General features: G+C 49.7%; 2 protein-coding genes across 2 annotated transcripts; one reads left to right on the top strand and one right to left on the bottom strand.

Annotated features, from left to right (window-relative positions):
* Positions 1-2,278: 2,278 nt before the first annotated feature.
* Positions 2,279-7,379, bottom strand: LOC142814391 (neprilysin-1-like). The gene is made up of 4 exons (XM_075893128.1): positions 7,263-7,379; positions 5,827-6,066; positions 4,392-4,636; positions 2,279-3,974 (listed from the first exon to the last, which is right to left on the bottom strand). The coding sequence occupies exons 1-4, from the start codon at positions 7,377-7,379 to the stop codon at positions 2,279-2,281; spliced, it is 2,298 nt and encodes a 765-aa protein (XP_075749243.1).
* Positions 7,380-8,718: 1,339 nt separating this feature from the next.
* On the top strand, positions 8,719-11,397 carry LOC142814390 (uncharacterized). Its single transcript, XM_075893127.1, has 3 exons — positions 8,719-9,148; positions 9,185-9,693; positions 11,356-11,397. Exons 1-3 carry the CDS (start codon positions 8,719-8,721, stop codon positions 11,395-11,397), a joined length of 981 nt encoding a protein of 326 aa, XP_075749242.1.
* Positions 11,398-12,725: the final 1,328 nt, after the last annotated feature.

Genomic DNA, 12,725 nt, shown 5'->3' with positions numbered 1-12,725 from the left:
CTTTCGGCTTTTTTTTTTCTGTAACGTTTAAATAATATTGGGCACATTTCTTGAAACACCCTCTACATGGTTATATGCAGTCCGCAGATGCGTGCGCATACAATATTAAACTGTGCGTAGAGGTCCTTGAAATCTTTGAAAACTCCCGAATGTGAAAAATGAGCTTTAAAATTGCGTAACTTCTTCTCATACTTGTAAATTTGCTGAGCAATGCACTATCATATAGATATTTGCACCTCCTTAATGTGCTAGATTGGAGTGGGGGCCTGACAAACTCCCCATTCCTGAAGCAGTGTTGAGGCGTGAGCTCTGATGGTCCCGTTTTGCAGAACTGCATCGGAAAAAACAAACAAAAAAACAAGCCACCTGTGCGTGGCGAGGGCTGGCAGGTTTTTTTTTTTGCGGCCGTCTTTACGCACTGATGTAATTTTTGAGCTTGGCGTTCGGTGGTGGCCTCCTCTGCGCGGTGCCGCCAAGGCATCGTCGGGGGCTATACATGCACCAGCGATACCAAAGAAACAAAAGAAAGTTACAAAAAAATAAGGTCCAGGACACGGTGAAGAGGGGTGCTAATTGAACCGACCAAACTTGTCACTTGCCATCAGTCATGCTTTCTTTTCGCGTTTTCGCCGCTGCCGGGTCTGCCACGGCACGGCGACGAAGGTGAAATCTGCTCGCATAGCTTTGCAGCCTGTGATACAATGCTTCACGATCTCTAAACGGCTTCCTCCCTTCCAAATTGCAAAAAAAAAGAAAAAAAAAACACGCTGAAGAATGGCGACTCTGCCGCTAGCGCTTCTCGTTTGGTGAACGTCTCAAAGCTTTCGTAAGTGTTCATTGCGTCGTGTGGTCTTGAAAAGTTGTCACGGCTAGGTGTTTGTAAGTTTAGTAAGTCATTTTTTTTATTTGGGCGAGGAATTCTAACTTTTCATGGCGGTATGAGCCCTTGAAAAACCCGCGACAGGTCCTCTCAAATCCGCAGTGTCCTTGAATTTTCGCTTTGGAAACTTATACAGACCCTCATACATAAAGTATTAAAGCTATTAATGATTGTATAAATTCCTGGCTACTCTTCTGCGGTTAGGTATTCATCATGATGGCATAATGATTGCGTGCAAAACACACTTTGTACTTCATTGACGCATCTACAAGCAGCGCAATTGGCCTTTCGAGGGCAAGCGCCACGCGCACCGAATTGCACTACAGTATAACCTCGTTACAACAGACCTTCATAGTGAAGAGGATTTGGTCTGTTGTAGGAGTCTGTACAATTCATGTACTGTTACAACAGACATTTACGTAAACACGTAATGAGTCTGTTATAACAGGAGAGAATTGAAAGTCACAAACATAGTCAAATAACGGATTTATTAAATGTTTTGAAAGAAGCTAGTCAGCTTCGCCTGTACTGTGTGGCGGACAGCTTTAGACACTATACGTGTCTAAGCATAACTTATAAGCTACGGGCCGAGCATAAGCGCCACTAAACCTTTTTATTCCGAGAGGGGCCGCTGCCAAGCGCATGCTTTCTATTTATTTTCACTTTGACCACAGTTTTATGCAAGTGGTCACTATTGTCCGTTACGAGTCTAAGATTTTTTTATCTTTTATCTTTATGTTATTTTGACAACATTGCAATCATTGCAAATTATGGCTAGCTAAATGTAACAGAAGTCGAAGTCAGCCCCGGCAGCCAGATCAATCCAAGCCAAGCGCGGCCTCCCTGAAATGGCCGCCGCTTGTGTTGACACCGCCGGCGTGCTTTTCCCGTGCCGCAACTATGCCTAGCGATGCCTGAAATCGGAAACAATTGAATCTCGGATGTCCGTGATAGAAAAGTCCGCTGTAAAGGAGGCCTGACCACCTTGCTGGCGTCACAATTTAGTCAATTATATCCGAATGTCCGTTGTACCCGAGTCCGTTGTAACGAGGTTATACTGTAGTCATATTCGTAAAGAGCGATTTCTAAATTGGGACTACTACGCCGGCTTTATACATGACACATTGCACAAAAGCGCATGATAATAAAATGTGTATGGACAAACGTAAAGCGATACTGAGAACAAAGAACAAACCATAATACGATAACCATTACCAAAGAGCGCACACAACCAGGCAGTTAACTGCAAATATATAATCGAGAAGTAACAGTCACATCCAGAAAAATTAAAGAGATATTGTGGCTATATATATTGTCTTATACACGTGATATACATCGCCCGTTCTCGGCACAGTCGTCCATCGGTGTATAACAACAGCATCTACTAAAGAGACCCAGTCAAAGCGCCGCACAGTCCCTGCCACTCTTCATCGCTTCCCCATGTTCGCAGTGGAAGGCCTCTGCAAAACCTTCGACCAGAGCGAGCGGGGCGTTGCACATGCGTCTTCCGTCGCGGCTGCCGCAGTGCACGATGCACCAGAATATCAGGAGCATCTGGGCGTCCGTCAGCGCCTCGTAACCGAGAAGCTTGGTCGGTCTCCCGTTGCCGCTCGCGTTAGTTAACGCGCTTAGCAGCGTCCGCACCGACGTCACCCTCTTGATGAGCTGCATTTGGTGCGGATCGATGCGACTCAGGAGCACCTGCCTGTTGAAGAAACAGATCAGCTTGTGGGTGAAGGTAACCTGTAGTCTGCTGTTGTAAGTTCTCACGTTGTCCAGGACCACGGACGACAAGGCATACACCACTTCGTTTCCGAGGATAGCGTACTTTGTCGCTGGCAACGCGTCGACTCCATAGAGCGGCATCTCCAGGGCTACCGGAAGCAGCGCGAACCGCGCGTGGTCGTAGATGGATATGTGGGCGTTGCCGATGTCCTCGGAGACAATCGCACTCGCATTGACCCTGTTAGGCCGCCGGTGCTCAGTGACAAGCCGTATGTTCTCGAAGACATTGTCTCCCATGTCCGGAACGTGCTGGTCCATATCTTCAAGTGCCTCGGCGTCGTTAACGTTCACCATTGGCAAGGACTGCTCTAGCCATTCTTCCTCGAGCACGTTTCTCGGCACCGAGCTGGCCCACGTTGAGCCAGTAAGCCGCTCGCGAAAGATCGCCTGCACGGTGGACTCCACGCTCAAGACGTCGTTGAGCACGTCCTCGGTGACCTCGCGTCGGAGATGTTCCGCGAGTAACGCGACGCCGACGTACCTGTACGTGACTTCAGCGCAGAAGAGCATGTGACCCCTGCTTGCCCATGTGTCGCTCAGGAAGTACAACGCGGTGAGCTGGCGGCTTGCTAGCAGGGAGAGTGCTTGCGCGACAACCCAGCCGATGTAGTAGGCCATGGTGCTCTCGCCCAGGAATGCCACCAATTCGAAGAAGTGCTGGAAGAACTCGTAGTACTCGACGGTGAAAGTGAAGGTACCGTGCTCGGGAGCGTTGAACATGGCCCCTAGCTGCTTCTCCCACTCACCGGCGGAGTAGACGTTGGATGATAAATTGGCGATGGCCGCCGACGTGATGTTCTCCAGGGGATTCGAGTAAGGGATGGAGAGTGCGGTGCTCAAGTTGAGCACTATTCTATTCTCGAGCTCCATCAGCTGATCAAAGGAGAGCGTCGTCTTGGCGACACTTTGCGTGAAGGTGGCCACCATAGCGTTGTAGTATTCTTTGTAGAACTTGTGCTCGGCGTCGTTCTCGACCATGAGCTGCCTCTGTCGCAGCAGAGACGCGTAGAAGGACGAGGGCCGCACGTTGACGTGACCTCTGCGCGTCGCCATGAACTGAAGCACGCTGGCCCAACTCCAGCTGGCTGACATGGAGAGGAATATGGATAGAAGGCGCGATTCTTTGCTCAGCTGGGGCCAGTGGATACCGAAGGCAGCCAGCAGACCTAGAACTTCTGTAATGTGGCTGACGTTGTTAATGTAGACGAGCGCGCAGGACTGGTACAGGCCAGCCGCTTTTTGAGCGGCCGTCTGCTCTTTCGGTGGCACACTTAGGTGGAGCGCTCTCGTTGCTACCTTGGTCATGAACCTGCGGTGGGAAATGTTCATGTGTCTAGATTATTGAGCATACTCATTAATCTACAAATGTGATGCGCAGAGTAGCGATGCAAATGAAACAGTTTGAATGTCCTTACAGAGGAATTGAGATAGAGACACCGTTGCTCGAGTTGATTGTGTCCCCTCGGGTAACTGAAGTCATGGGCCAGTGCGCGTCGTTCATGAATATGTAGAACTCAATACAATCTTACTTTATGATACTCCATATGCAAGGTGGACCGTTAAGTGCAGGGGCGTTCTAGAATAAGCAGTTAAGGATCGTCCCAAGCATGTATAGGCGGCTAGGAAACCGAGGTCGGTCAAGATCGTCCAGTACTATTCAAGATGTGGTGGTGCTCGTGTATCCCAAACTGTCCAGTCGGATACACCCTTGCTTCCCCGCACTCACTGCTGATAGACGGCGGCGGCAAGCGGCCCGTCCTGCGCGGCATCCCACCGCGAACACACGTGCCCGTAGAAGTCTCGGCATGGATGCACCGACTCGTTGAGGCACTCGGCGAGCAAGGCGCGGTGGCGGTTGCAGGCGGCGCTCGTGCAGCGCCTCACTGACGAGCCTAATGCGGTCACAGAGGCCAGGAACGCGGCCCCGACCAGCACCGCCATCACGACCGTGATGCCCGAAAGCAGTGCCACCTGAGAGGATAGATTTTGATCAGTGCACAGCTCCTTGTAGCCCATACACAGGTGGCTCAAGAACGAATGCCAAAATTTCTTTTCGCGTTGTGTTCTAATAAATAAAATGACGTTGAGGTGATTCACATAGAAACATTGCATAACAATCTTTCAGTGTGCTTGGAGGCACGTACTGGCACTTGAGAAGATGGGACCTTAATAACTGTACGTAATAGTGTTTGGTAGAGGCAGCCACAAATTTTGTTTGATGATTAGCTGGCACAACGCTGAAAACAGCTATACGCGAACTTTCATTACGTGAATACGTCATATTTTACAAAATAGAATCACGCGACCGTGTTACTCAACGATATATAGTGCTACAAATATTATATGTGTGGCATACTATTCATTTTTCAAATAGTGAACTGAAGCAGCAACATGCTATTCTACCTTTCTGCGTACCTTTCTGGCTTGTTAAATCAAAAGTGTGACATAGTGTTATAATCAATTTGCAGCTTTGCATGTTGTGGAATGGTGAATCGCATTTGAAAACGGCATTGAAGGCTTTGTCGTTAAGTCATGAGAGATGACAAGGGAGTGCTAGTCTCGTTCTGAAAGCCCCAAAGCGTTCCTGTGCGGGAACTATATTCACTGCATCGTGCTATGGCATATAGTCTTGGCCGCGTGCGTTTCATAGCTTTTTTTCCCACAGCGGCACATATGTTCCTGTCAGCAACGATGTCACGTAATACCAAGTCATTTTACGCTCGTGGCTATATCATGATGCAGCAGTGTTTGAGTGGTATGTGGATGCTTGTGGGTGCATTCATTTGACACGGCACGTTATCCCTGCGTAACGCGGCTGAAGTGAGTTCCGTAAATTAGCATACACATCTTCGCATGGATATAAATCGCCATAGCATGGCGTAATATGAACGCAAGCGGGCCTCGCGACACCTAAAGGCCTGAATACACGTATGCGTTGCAGCGTGTGGCGGGTATACTCGGCGCCGTGCCCGCCCCCTGTGGAGGGAGAAGGTGCGTGGCTGCAGAAAGCTGCGCGCTCTCTCTACATGAGAGTGCGTGTGGCTGAGCCTACAAGCTACGCGCTGACGCGCTGCTACGCGTACGTGTGATGAGGCCTTGAAAGTATGCAAGAAAGGCGTCGGATGTGACTAGCCATAACGTTGTGCACGGTGCGCAAAGACCTGCAAGCGCCCCATGTCCACAGAAGAGCCGACCGCGCCACGTGGCAAGGGCGCCCTTAATCCCGTAGGTAGAGCCGACGAGAGCTCGAGCGGTTGGGGTGTCGGTGTGCGGCTGAAACCACCGGCCTGCGCTTCCTCCTGCTTCTTCCGTTCCTGCTCGGGGAGCTGGTGGTGCTGTGGCCGCGAGTGGTGGCCGCGTTGCTCGCTTTGGCTCTTTTCGTCTCCATTGGTCGGTGCCAGCTATTGAGAGAGCGAGAGAGGGTAAACACCCATTTTGAGAACCACTGTGAAAGAGTGCTTGGCGGTAGACAATTCAGTCATCGCATTTCATGAGACTTGCTGTCAGCGGATTGCCGTTGTATGAGATTAGCCATCATCTGTACAGACACGTGGTGGTTACGAAAAAGGTTCAGCTTATACTGAGGATGACACGGCGAAACACGGAAAGAATATAGTAGGTTTAACCATATGGGAAAAGAAGATATCCGAGTTGGCGAGGGAATAAATAGCAGTTAAGAGCATCTTAGTCGAAATCAAGAATGAGAAATAGGCATGGGCAGAGCGTGCAGCGCGAGGACAAGATAACTGCCGGTGTTAAGTTTGGCCTGGAAATGCGTCTGGGCATACGCCTTTGTGCGAAAGCCGATCCACTGGAGAGGCTCTTAATCCCTTCGGCGCCCGGTCTGACGGACGCTGTCAAGTGTTTGAGCGATTATCCAGACCAGACGGCGGGCAGAGGCGAGTTCCCGTCCTTCAAGTGCGGACTCTTTTGTCGTCCTTTCAAGCAGCAGCGTGACTGATGACCTCGTCGACTCGTCGGGCGACAGTAGGGCTGGCGTGGCCGGCGCCGGGGCTGACGGCGGAGCGGCGCTTCTTTGACCCTCAGTCAAGTGGCCGACCGGGCGACTGCCTATGCCCGCCAGGTATTGTCCCTGCTGGCCGCCGGAGGAGACGTCGTGTCGCCAAGACGCCGTTAGCTGTTCGAGAGAGGCCAACAAAGACGGCGTCTTCCTGAAAGAGACCGCGACGGACACCGCACGCAGATCGCCCCGCTAATTGGGCGAGCTGTGCAGTGGACCCTTTGAAGTATGCGGCCAGGATCGTGGGAACTCTCGACTAGCGGCACACCCACGACGAGGAAGAGCCCTGCTGGCGCCACCACCGTGCAGTGTTCACGTGGACCTTGCATGCTCGCCCCCCTCACCTGTGTGTACGTGATTGGTGTTCGACTCTGAGAGGAGGAGCCCGACAGGGCATAAAACGACGAGGCAGAGTGCGGGACGTCGCTCTGAACTATGTATCGTTCAATCACCACGCTCGTGGTTTGTGAAACAACTTTTCATTCCCGTAAATAAGTGTAAATAATGTCATAAACCTCTGTTATGTTTCTCGTATCCTCTTGTCGGCGATCAGTTCCTCCATCCTGATGCCATCACCTCCAGCGTCCTTCGTCCCATCTCTAACAACTGGTTGGCAGCGGTGAGATCGACTTCACGGCGTGGTGCTGTGCTGTGGTGAGTGCTTGGTCCTTGCTTTAACTTTCCAGGTTTCATTGTGGGAGTTTAGTAGAAACTGGATTGTTTGATTTAAAGTTAGGAAGATCACCTAGTCTAAGTTCTGAGTGTGTTTTAGGGATCTCCTACATTTGTGCGAAAGGCAGGACCAAAGACAAAGGGCAATCAGGAGGTACACGCACTGCTAAAGGACGAACATTTGTACTTATGTAAAGACTTAGGTATTGAGGTTGAGGAAGAAATTGGCAGGTCACAAATTGTGAAGCTAATTTTGCAAAACGCCAGTGAGGAGGCGATTAGATACGAGTTACAAGCTTTAAAAAGGTTGGCTGAGCAGGAACAGGAACGCGAAAGAGAGAAACGGGAACGAGAAGAACGGGAACGAGAGGAACGGGAAAAAGAAAGAGAATATGAGTTGCGTAAAATCGCTCTTGAGAATGAAGGCAAACGGATGGCTCAAGCGAGTGGAGGGGCTCCTGAACGAGCAAGCGAGATAGAATCATACCGCATGGATAAAATACTCAAGCCACATCAAGTGGGGGAGGACATAGGGGTATTTCTCGCATTCTTTGAACAGAACTGTGTGAGGTTTAACTTTGCTCCGAGCACATGGCCACAGCGGTTGCTTTCTCTGCTGCCGCATGAAGCCGCTGAAGTGATCACAAGACTCAGTGCGCAAGAAGCAGATGATTATGAGAAGGTTAAAGCCGCCCTATTGAAGAAGTACCGGCTTTCGGCCGAGGCATTCCGCCAGAGGTTTCGAAACACAGAAAAGAAGGATAGTGAGGGATATCCGGAGTTTGCTTACGGCATGAGAAGAAACCTAATCGAGTGGTTAAAAGGCGCGGAAGCCTACGAGAGTAAAGACAAGGTTATCGAAACCATTTGTCTAGAGCAGTTTTACAAAAGCGTACCTCAGAACGGGAGGCTGTGGGTGCAAGACAGAGACAATGTAAACACTGTGCAAAAGGCGGCCGAGTTAGCCGAAGAATACACAATGCGTAGAAAACTGAGCACAGAGTACGGAGGGCCGGACGGACGAAAAGGGCCGCGAAAAGAGTTTGGATTCAGGAGAGGCCCGCAGACAAAAAAATTGAGCAATACTGAGGGGGAAACAAGTACGCCAGAAAACAAGGGGGAAAACTCGAGCAGTGGGACATCCCAGCAGTCGCAAGGAAAAGAGTTTGAGGCTTTTAGACCCGTTAGGTGCTATAACTGTAAGAGGACTGGTCATATCGCAGTAAACTGCAGAAATTCTAAGGTAGTTTTATCCTACATAGATGAAAGTGACGAGAACTTGGAGCTGTTACGCCCATATCTCCATGACCTGGAGGTTAACGGAAAACCCTGTAAGGTACTCAGAGACAGCGGTGCCACCATGGACATTGTCCACCCATCTTACATTACTGTGGATGACTTCACTGGAGAAGTGGCATGGATCAAACAGGTTGTAGAGGAAAACAGCGTCTGTTTTCCCATGGCGAAAGTAACGATCACTGGGCCGTTTGGAAAGCTTGTGACAGAGGCAGCTGTCTCAACGACACTGTCATTACAGTACCCGTACATATTTTCAAATCGTTCAGACAGGACACTGCGCGAGCGAGGTCAGAAACTTGGAGAAGGAACGGTTCAAGTGCTAACTCGTTCCAAAGCACGTGAAATCACGTCCAGGGCATCGGAAAACACAATTTCAATGGAAACAGACCCAGGCTCAGGTCACCGCTCAGGGGCGCAGGGAGAGTCAGCAACTGATCAGCAAAATGAAGTTTCACTAACAAACATAGACGGAAAGCCAGCTGATCGGCAACGTGAGGCTTTATCAGTAGAGTTGGGTGGGGACCTAGAGGGAAAACCAGACGACACTCCCACGAGCGAAACGGGGTCAGTATTGTCACCGGCGTCAAAAAACTTTGACCGGCTAGTACAGGTAAACAGACAATCGCTGGTTGCTGAGCAAAACAGTGATGATAGCTTAGCTAAACTGCAGTTAAGCGCTAAAGAGGGGATTGCTAGGGGCAATGTGACGTTACACAAGAAAGGAGGTTTGTTATATCGGCACTACCGAGATAAGAGAGGAAGGGTTCTGGATCAGTTGGTCGTTCCTAGAAAATATCGCGAGGATCTCTTGAACCTCTGCCACGGAAACGGCTGGTCTGGTCACCTAGGAATAAACAAAACAAAAGAGAGATTGCTAATGGAATACTATTGGCCAGGGTGCTTCAAAGAGGTAGAGGAATTCGTAAGATCATGTGACACGTGTCAACGCACGGGTAAGCCTGGGGAAACGTGGAAAGCTCCGCTAAAATTGGTGCCTGTAATATCAGAGCCATTCCGACGTATGGTGATCGACACGGTGGGTCCCCTACCGGCAACTAAGTCTGGTTATAGGTATTTGTTCACCATGTTGTGCCCTGCAACAAAGTTTCCGGAAGCAATCCCTCTGAAGGATTCTGAAGCTCTCTTCGACAGAAATAGTAGACGCGCTTCTGTCAGTCTTCACGAGAGTCGGCTTTCCGGGAGAAATACAGGCTGATCAAGGGTCTGTTTTTACGAGCTCATTGACTGCAACGTTCCTGCAGAAGTTCGGGATAAAACTGATACATAGTTCCGTATACCATCCCCAATCAAATAGCGTCGAGAGGTGGCATTCAGTGTTGAAGCGGGTGTTGCGCGCCCTCTGCTATGAACATAAAGAAGACTGGGAAAGCTGTCTTTCAGCTACTTTGTTCGCCTTGCGTACGATCCCGCATGAGGCCACGGGGTTCTCGCCGGCAGAGTTAGTGTATGGCAGGACGCTGCGTTCGCCACTTAGGATGCTGAGAGAAATGTGGGAAGAAAAAGGGGAGAGCCAAACTGTGGTCGAATACGTGCTGAAGTTGCTAGAGCGGCTCAGTACGACGCAAGGGCTGGTAGAAAAGAACATGGAAAGGGCTCAAAAAACGGCCAAGCATTACTACGACAAGAATGCGAGACTTAGAACCTTTAATATCGGGGATGAAGTGATGATTCTAAAACCGTCACGAAAAAACAAATTGGAAGTTCATTGGGACGGGCCTGTCAGAGTAATGCACAAGCTTTCTGACACAAACTACGTGTTGAAAATGCCAGGTCGAAGGAAAGAGATAAAAATTTACCATTGTAACCTAATGAAGCCCTACATTGAGCGTCAAGGACTTGTGAACCTCACTCTAAAAGAGCTCGAAGAAGTTCAATCTGAGTTCGACGAATGCACGAGAGCTTCCGACTCAGAAATTAGCCTAGAAGAGGTTGTAGCTTCCTCTTTAAACATTAAAGCACTTGAGCCTGAACAAGTAAACGAACTAAAATAACTTCTGGAGCAGTACATATATAGGTTCAGTCGTCGGCCGGGTAGAACAGGATTAATAACCCACGAAATAGAATTGACATCAGCCGAACCGGTAAGATCCAAGCCATACCGATTGTATCCTAAACAGAAAGAGATTTTGAAGGCCGAAATACAGTGCATGTTAGAGCTTGGGGTGATCGAGCCCGCTGAGAGTGACTACACGTCCCCACTAATACTTGTGGAAGCCCCTAATAGGGAACCCCGTCCTTGTGTAGACTACCGGAAATTGAATACTATCACTAGGGATCAGTTGTACCCTATACCCAATATTGAGGAGCGAATCGAAAGGGTCAGTGCAGCGAAGTACATTTCCACCATAGATCTCGTAAGAGGATACTGGCAGGTTCCTCTCTCAGAAAGTGCCAGCCGTTATGCCGCAGTCATTTCACCTTTCGGCACCTTTAGACCCTTAGTTCTTAGCTTCGGGCTAAAAAAACGCGCCTTTCAGCTTTTCAAAGTTAATGGACATTGTACTGAAAGAACTGCAAGACTTTGCACTCCCCTACCTAGACGATGTCGCAATATTTTCCGACAGCTGGGAAGACCACCTCAAGCACCTAAAAAAGGTATTTTCGCGCTTGAGAGAGGCAGGTTTGACAATGAAAGCTGAGAAATGTAATTTTGGCTGCTCTGAGGTCACTTACCTAGGTCATGCTGTGGGGCAAGGAAGGAGGCAGCCGGCCGAACTAAAGACTGGTGCGATTGCCGGGTTTTCACGTCCACATACTAAAACCGATATTCGGTCGTTCCTGGGACTTGTGGGGTACTACCAGCGTTACATCCCCAATTTTTCGCAACGAGCAAGTCCTCTTACAGACGCATTAAGAAAAGGGGAGCCCAACCACGTGAAATGGGATGAGGACAAAGAAGCCGCATTTCAGGGTTTGAAAGCCTCACTCGTTTCCCGACCTGTGTTACGTGCACCGGACTATGGTAAGGAGTTTATAGTTCAGTGCGACGCGAGCGACAGGGGCATGGGCGTAGTGCTTAGCCAGGTGAACGAAAATCAAGAAGAGCACCCTATTCTCTATGCCAGCCGCAAACTAACGGTCCGAGAAGAAGCCTACAGCGCTTCCGAAAAGGAATGTGCCTGTTTGGTTTGGGCAGCCCAAAAGTTGTCATGTTACTTGTACGGAGCAAGGTTCATCTTTGAAACAGACCACTGTCCCCTGACATGGCTCAATTAAATGTCACACAAAAATGGTCGCTTGCTCCGATGGAGCCTCACCCTCCAGCAGTATAACTTCGAGGTTCGTTAAAAGAAAGGTAAATTGCACAACAATGCAGATGGCCTTAGTAGACTCGTCTGAAAACAGCCGTTTTAGGGAATGAAAGGCCACTTCAATTTTTTTTACGGATTTTGGCATTGTATGACCAAAGGGGTTTGATTTAGTTTACTTCAATTTTTACGTCTTACTCCATGATTGTAGTCACTTTGGCAGCACTAAATTATCTCAAAATTTTAGCGTATAGATTTTTCTTTTGTTAGTGTTTGTTGAGAAGCCTGGAGGGTCTTAAGCGGATCTAATGTGCTTGACTTCGGCATGGCATTGTGTTGTGTGGCTGGCCTTGCTGTTGTCGACCATTGTGAGCTGGTTTGGGAGTGGTTTCGAGTTCGCAGCTGGAGGGAGAAAGCCAGGTCATCGCCCTCGTCACCAACCATTCTCTTCGTGCCCAGCGGTTGGGAGCGCTGGCCAGCCGAAATTTTCCGGGCGGCGGAGGAGCTGTTAAGTTTGGCCTGGAAATGCGTCTGGGCATACGCCTTTGTGCGAAAGCCGATCCACTGGAGAGGCTCTTAATCCCTTCGGCGCCCGGTCTGACGGACGCTGTCAAGTGTTTGAGCGATTATCCAGACCAGGCGGCGGGCAGAGGCGAGTTCCCGTCCTTCAAGTGCGGACTCTTTTGTCGTCCCTTCAAGCAGCAGCGTGACTGATGACCTCGTCTACTCGTCGGGCGACAGGAGGGCTGGCGTGGCCGGCGCCGGGGCTGACGGCGGAGCGGCGCTTCTTTGACCCTCA

This window comes from Rhipicephalus microplus, chromosome 4, assembly GCF_043290135.1.
Source record: "Rhipicephalus microplus isolate Deutch F79 chromosome 4, USDA_Rmic, whole genome shotgun sequence".
NCBI classification, from domain to species: Eukaryota; Metazoa; Arthropoda; class Arachnida; order Ixodida; family Ixodidae; genus Rhipicephalus; species Rhipicephalus microplus.
The sequence above is the reverse complement of the archived record's forward strand: the minus strand, read 5'-3'. Positions and strand labels throughout refer to the sequence as shown.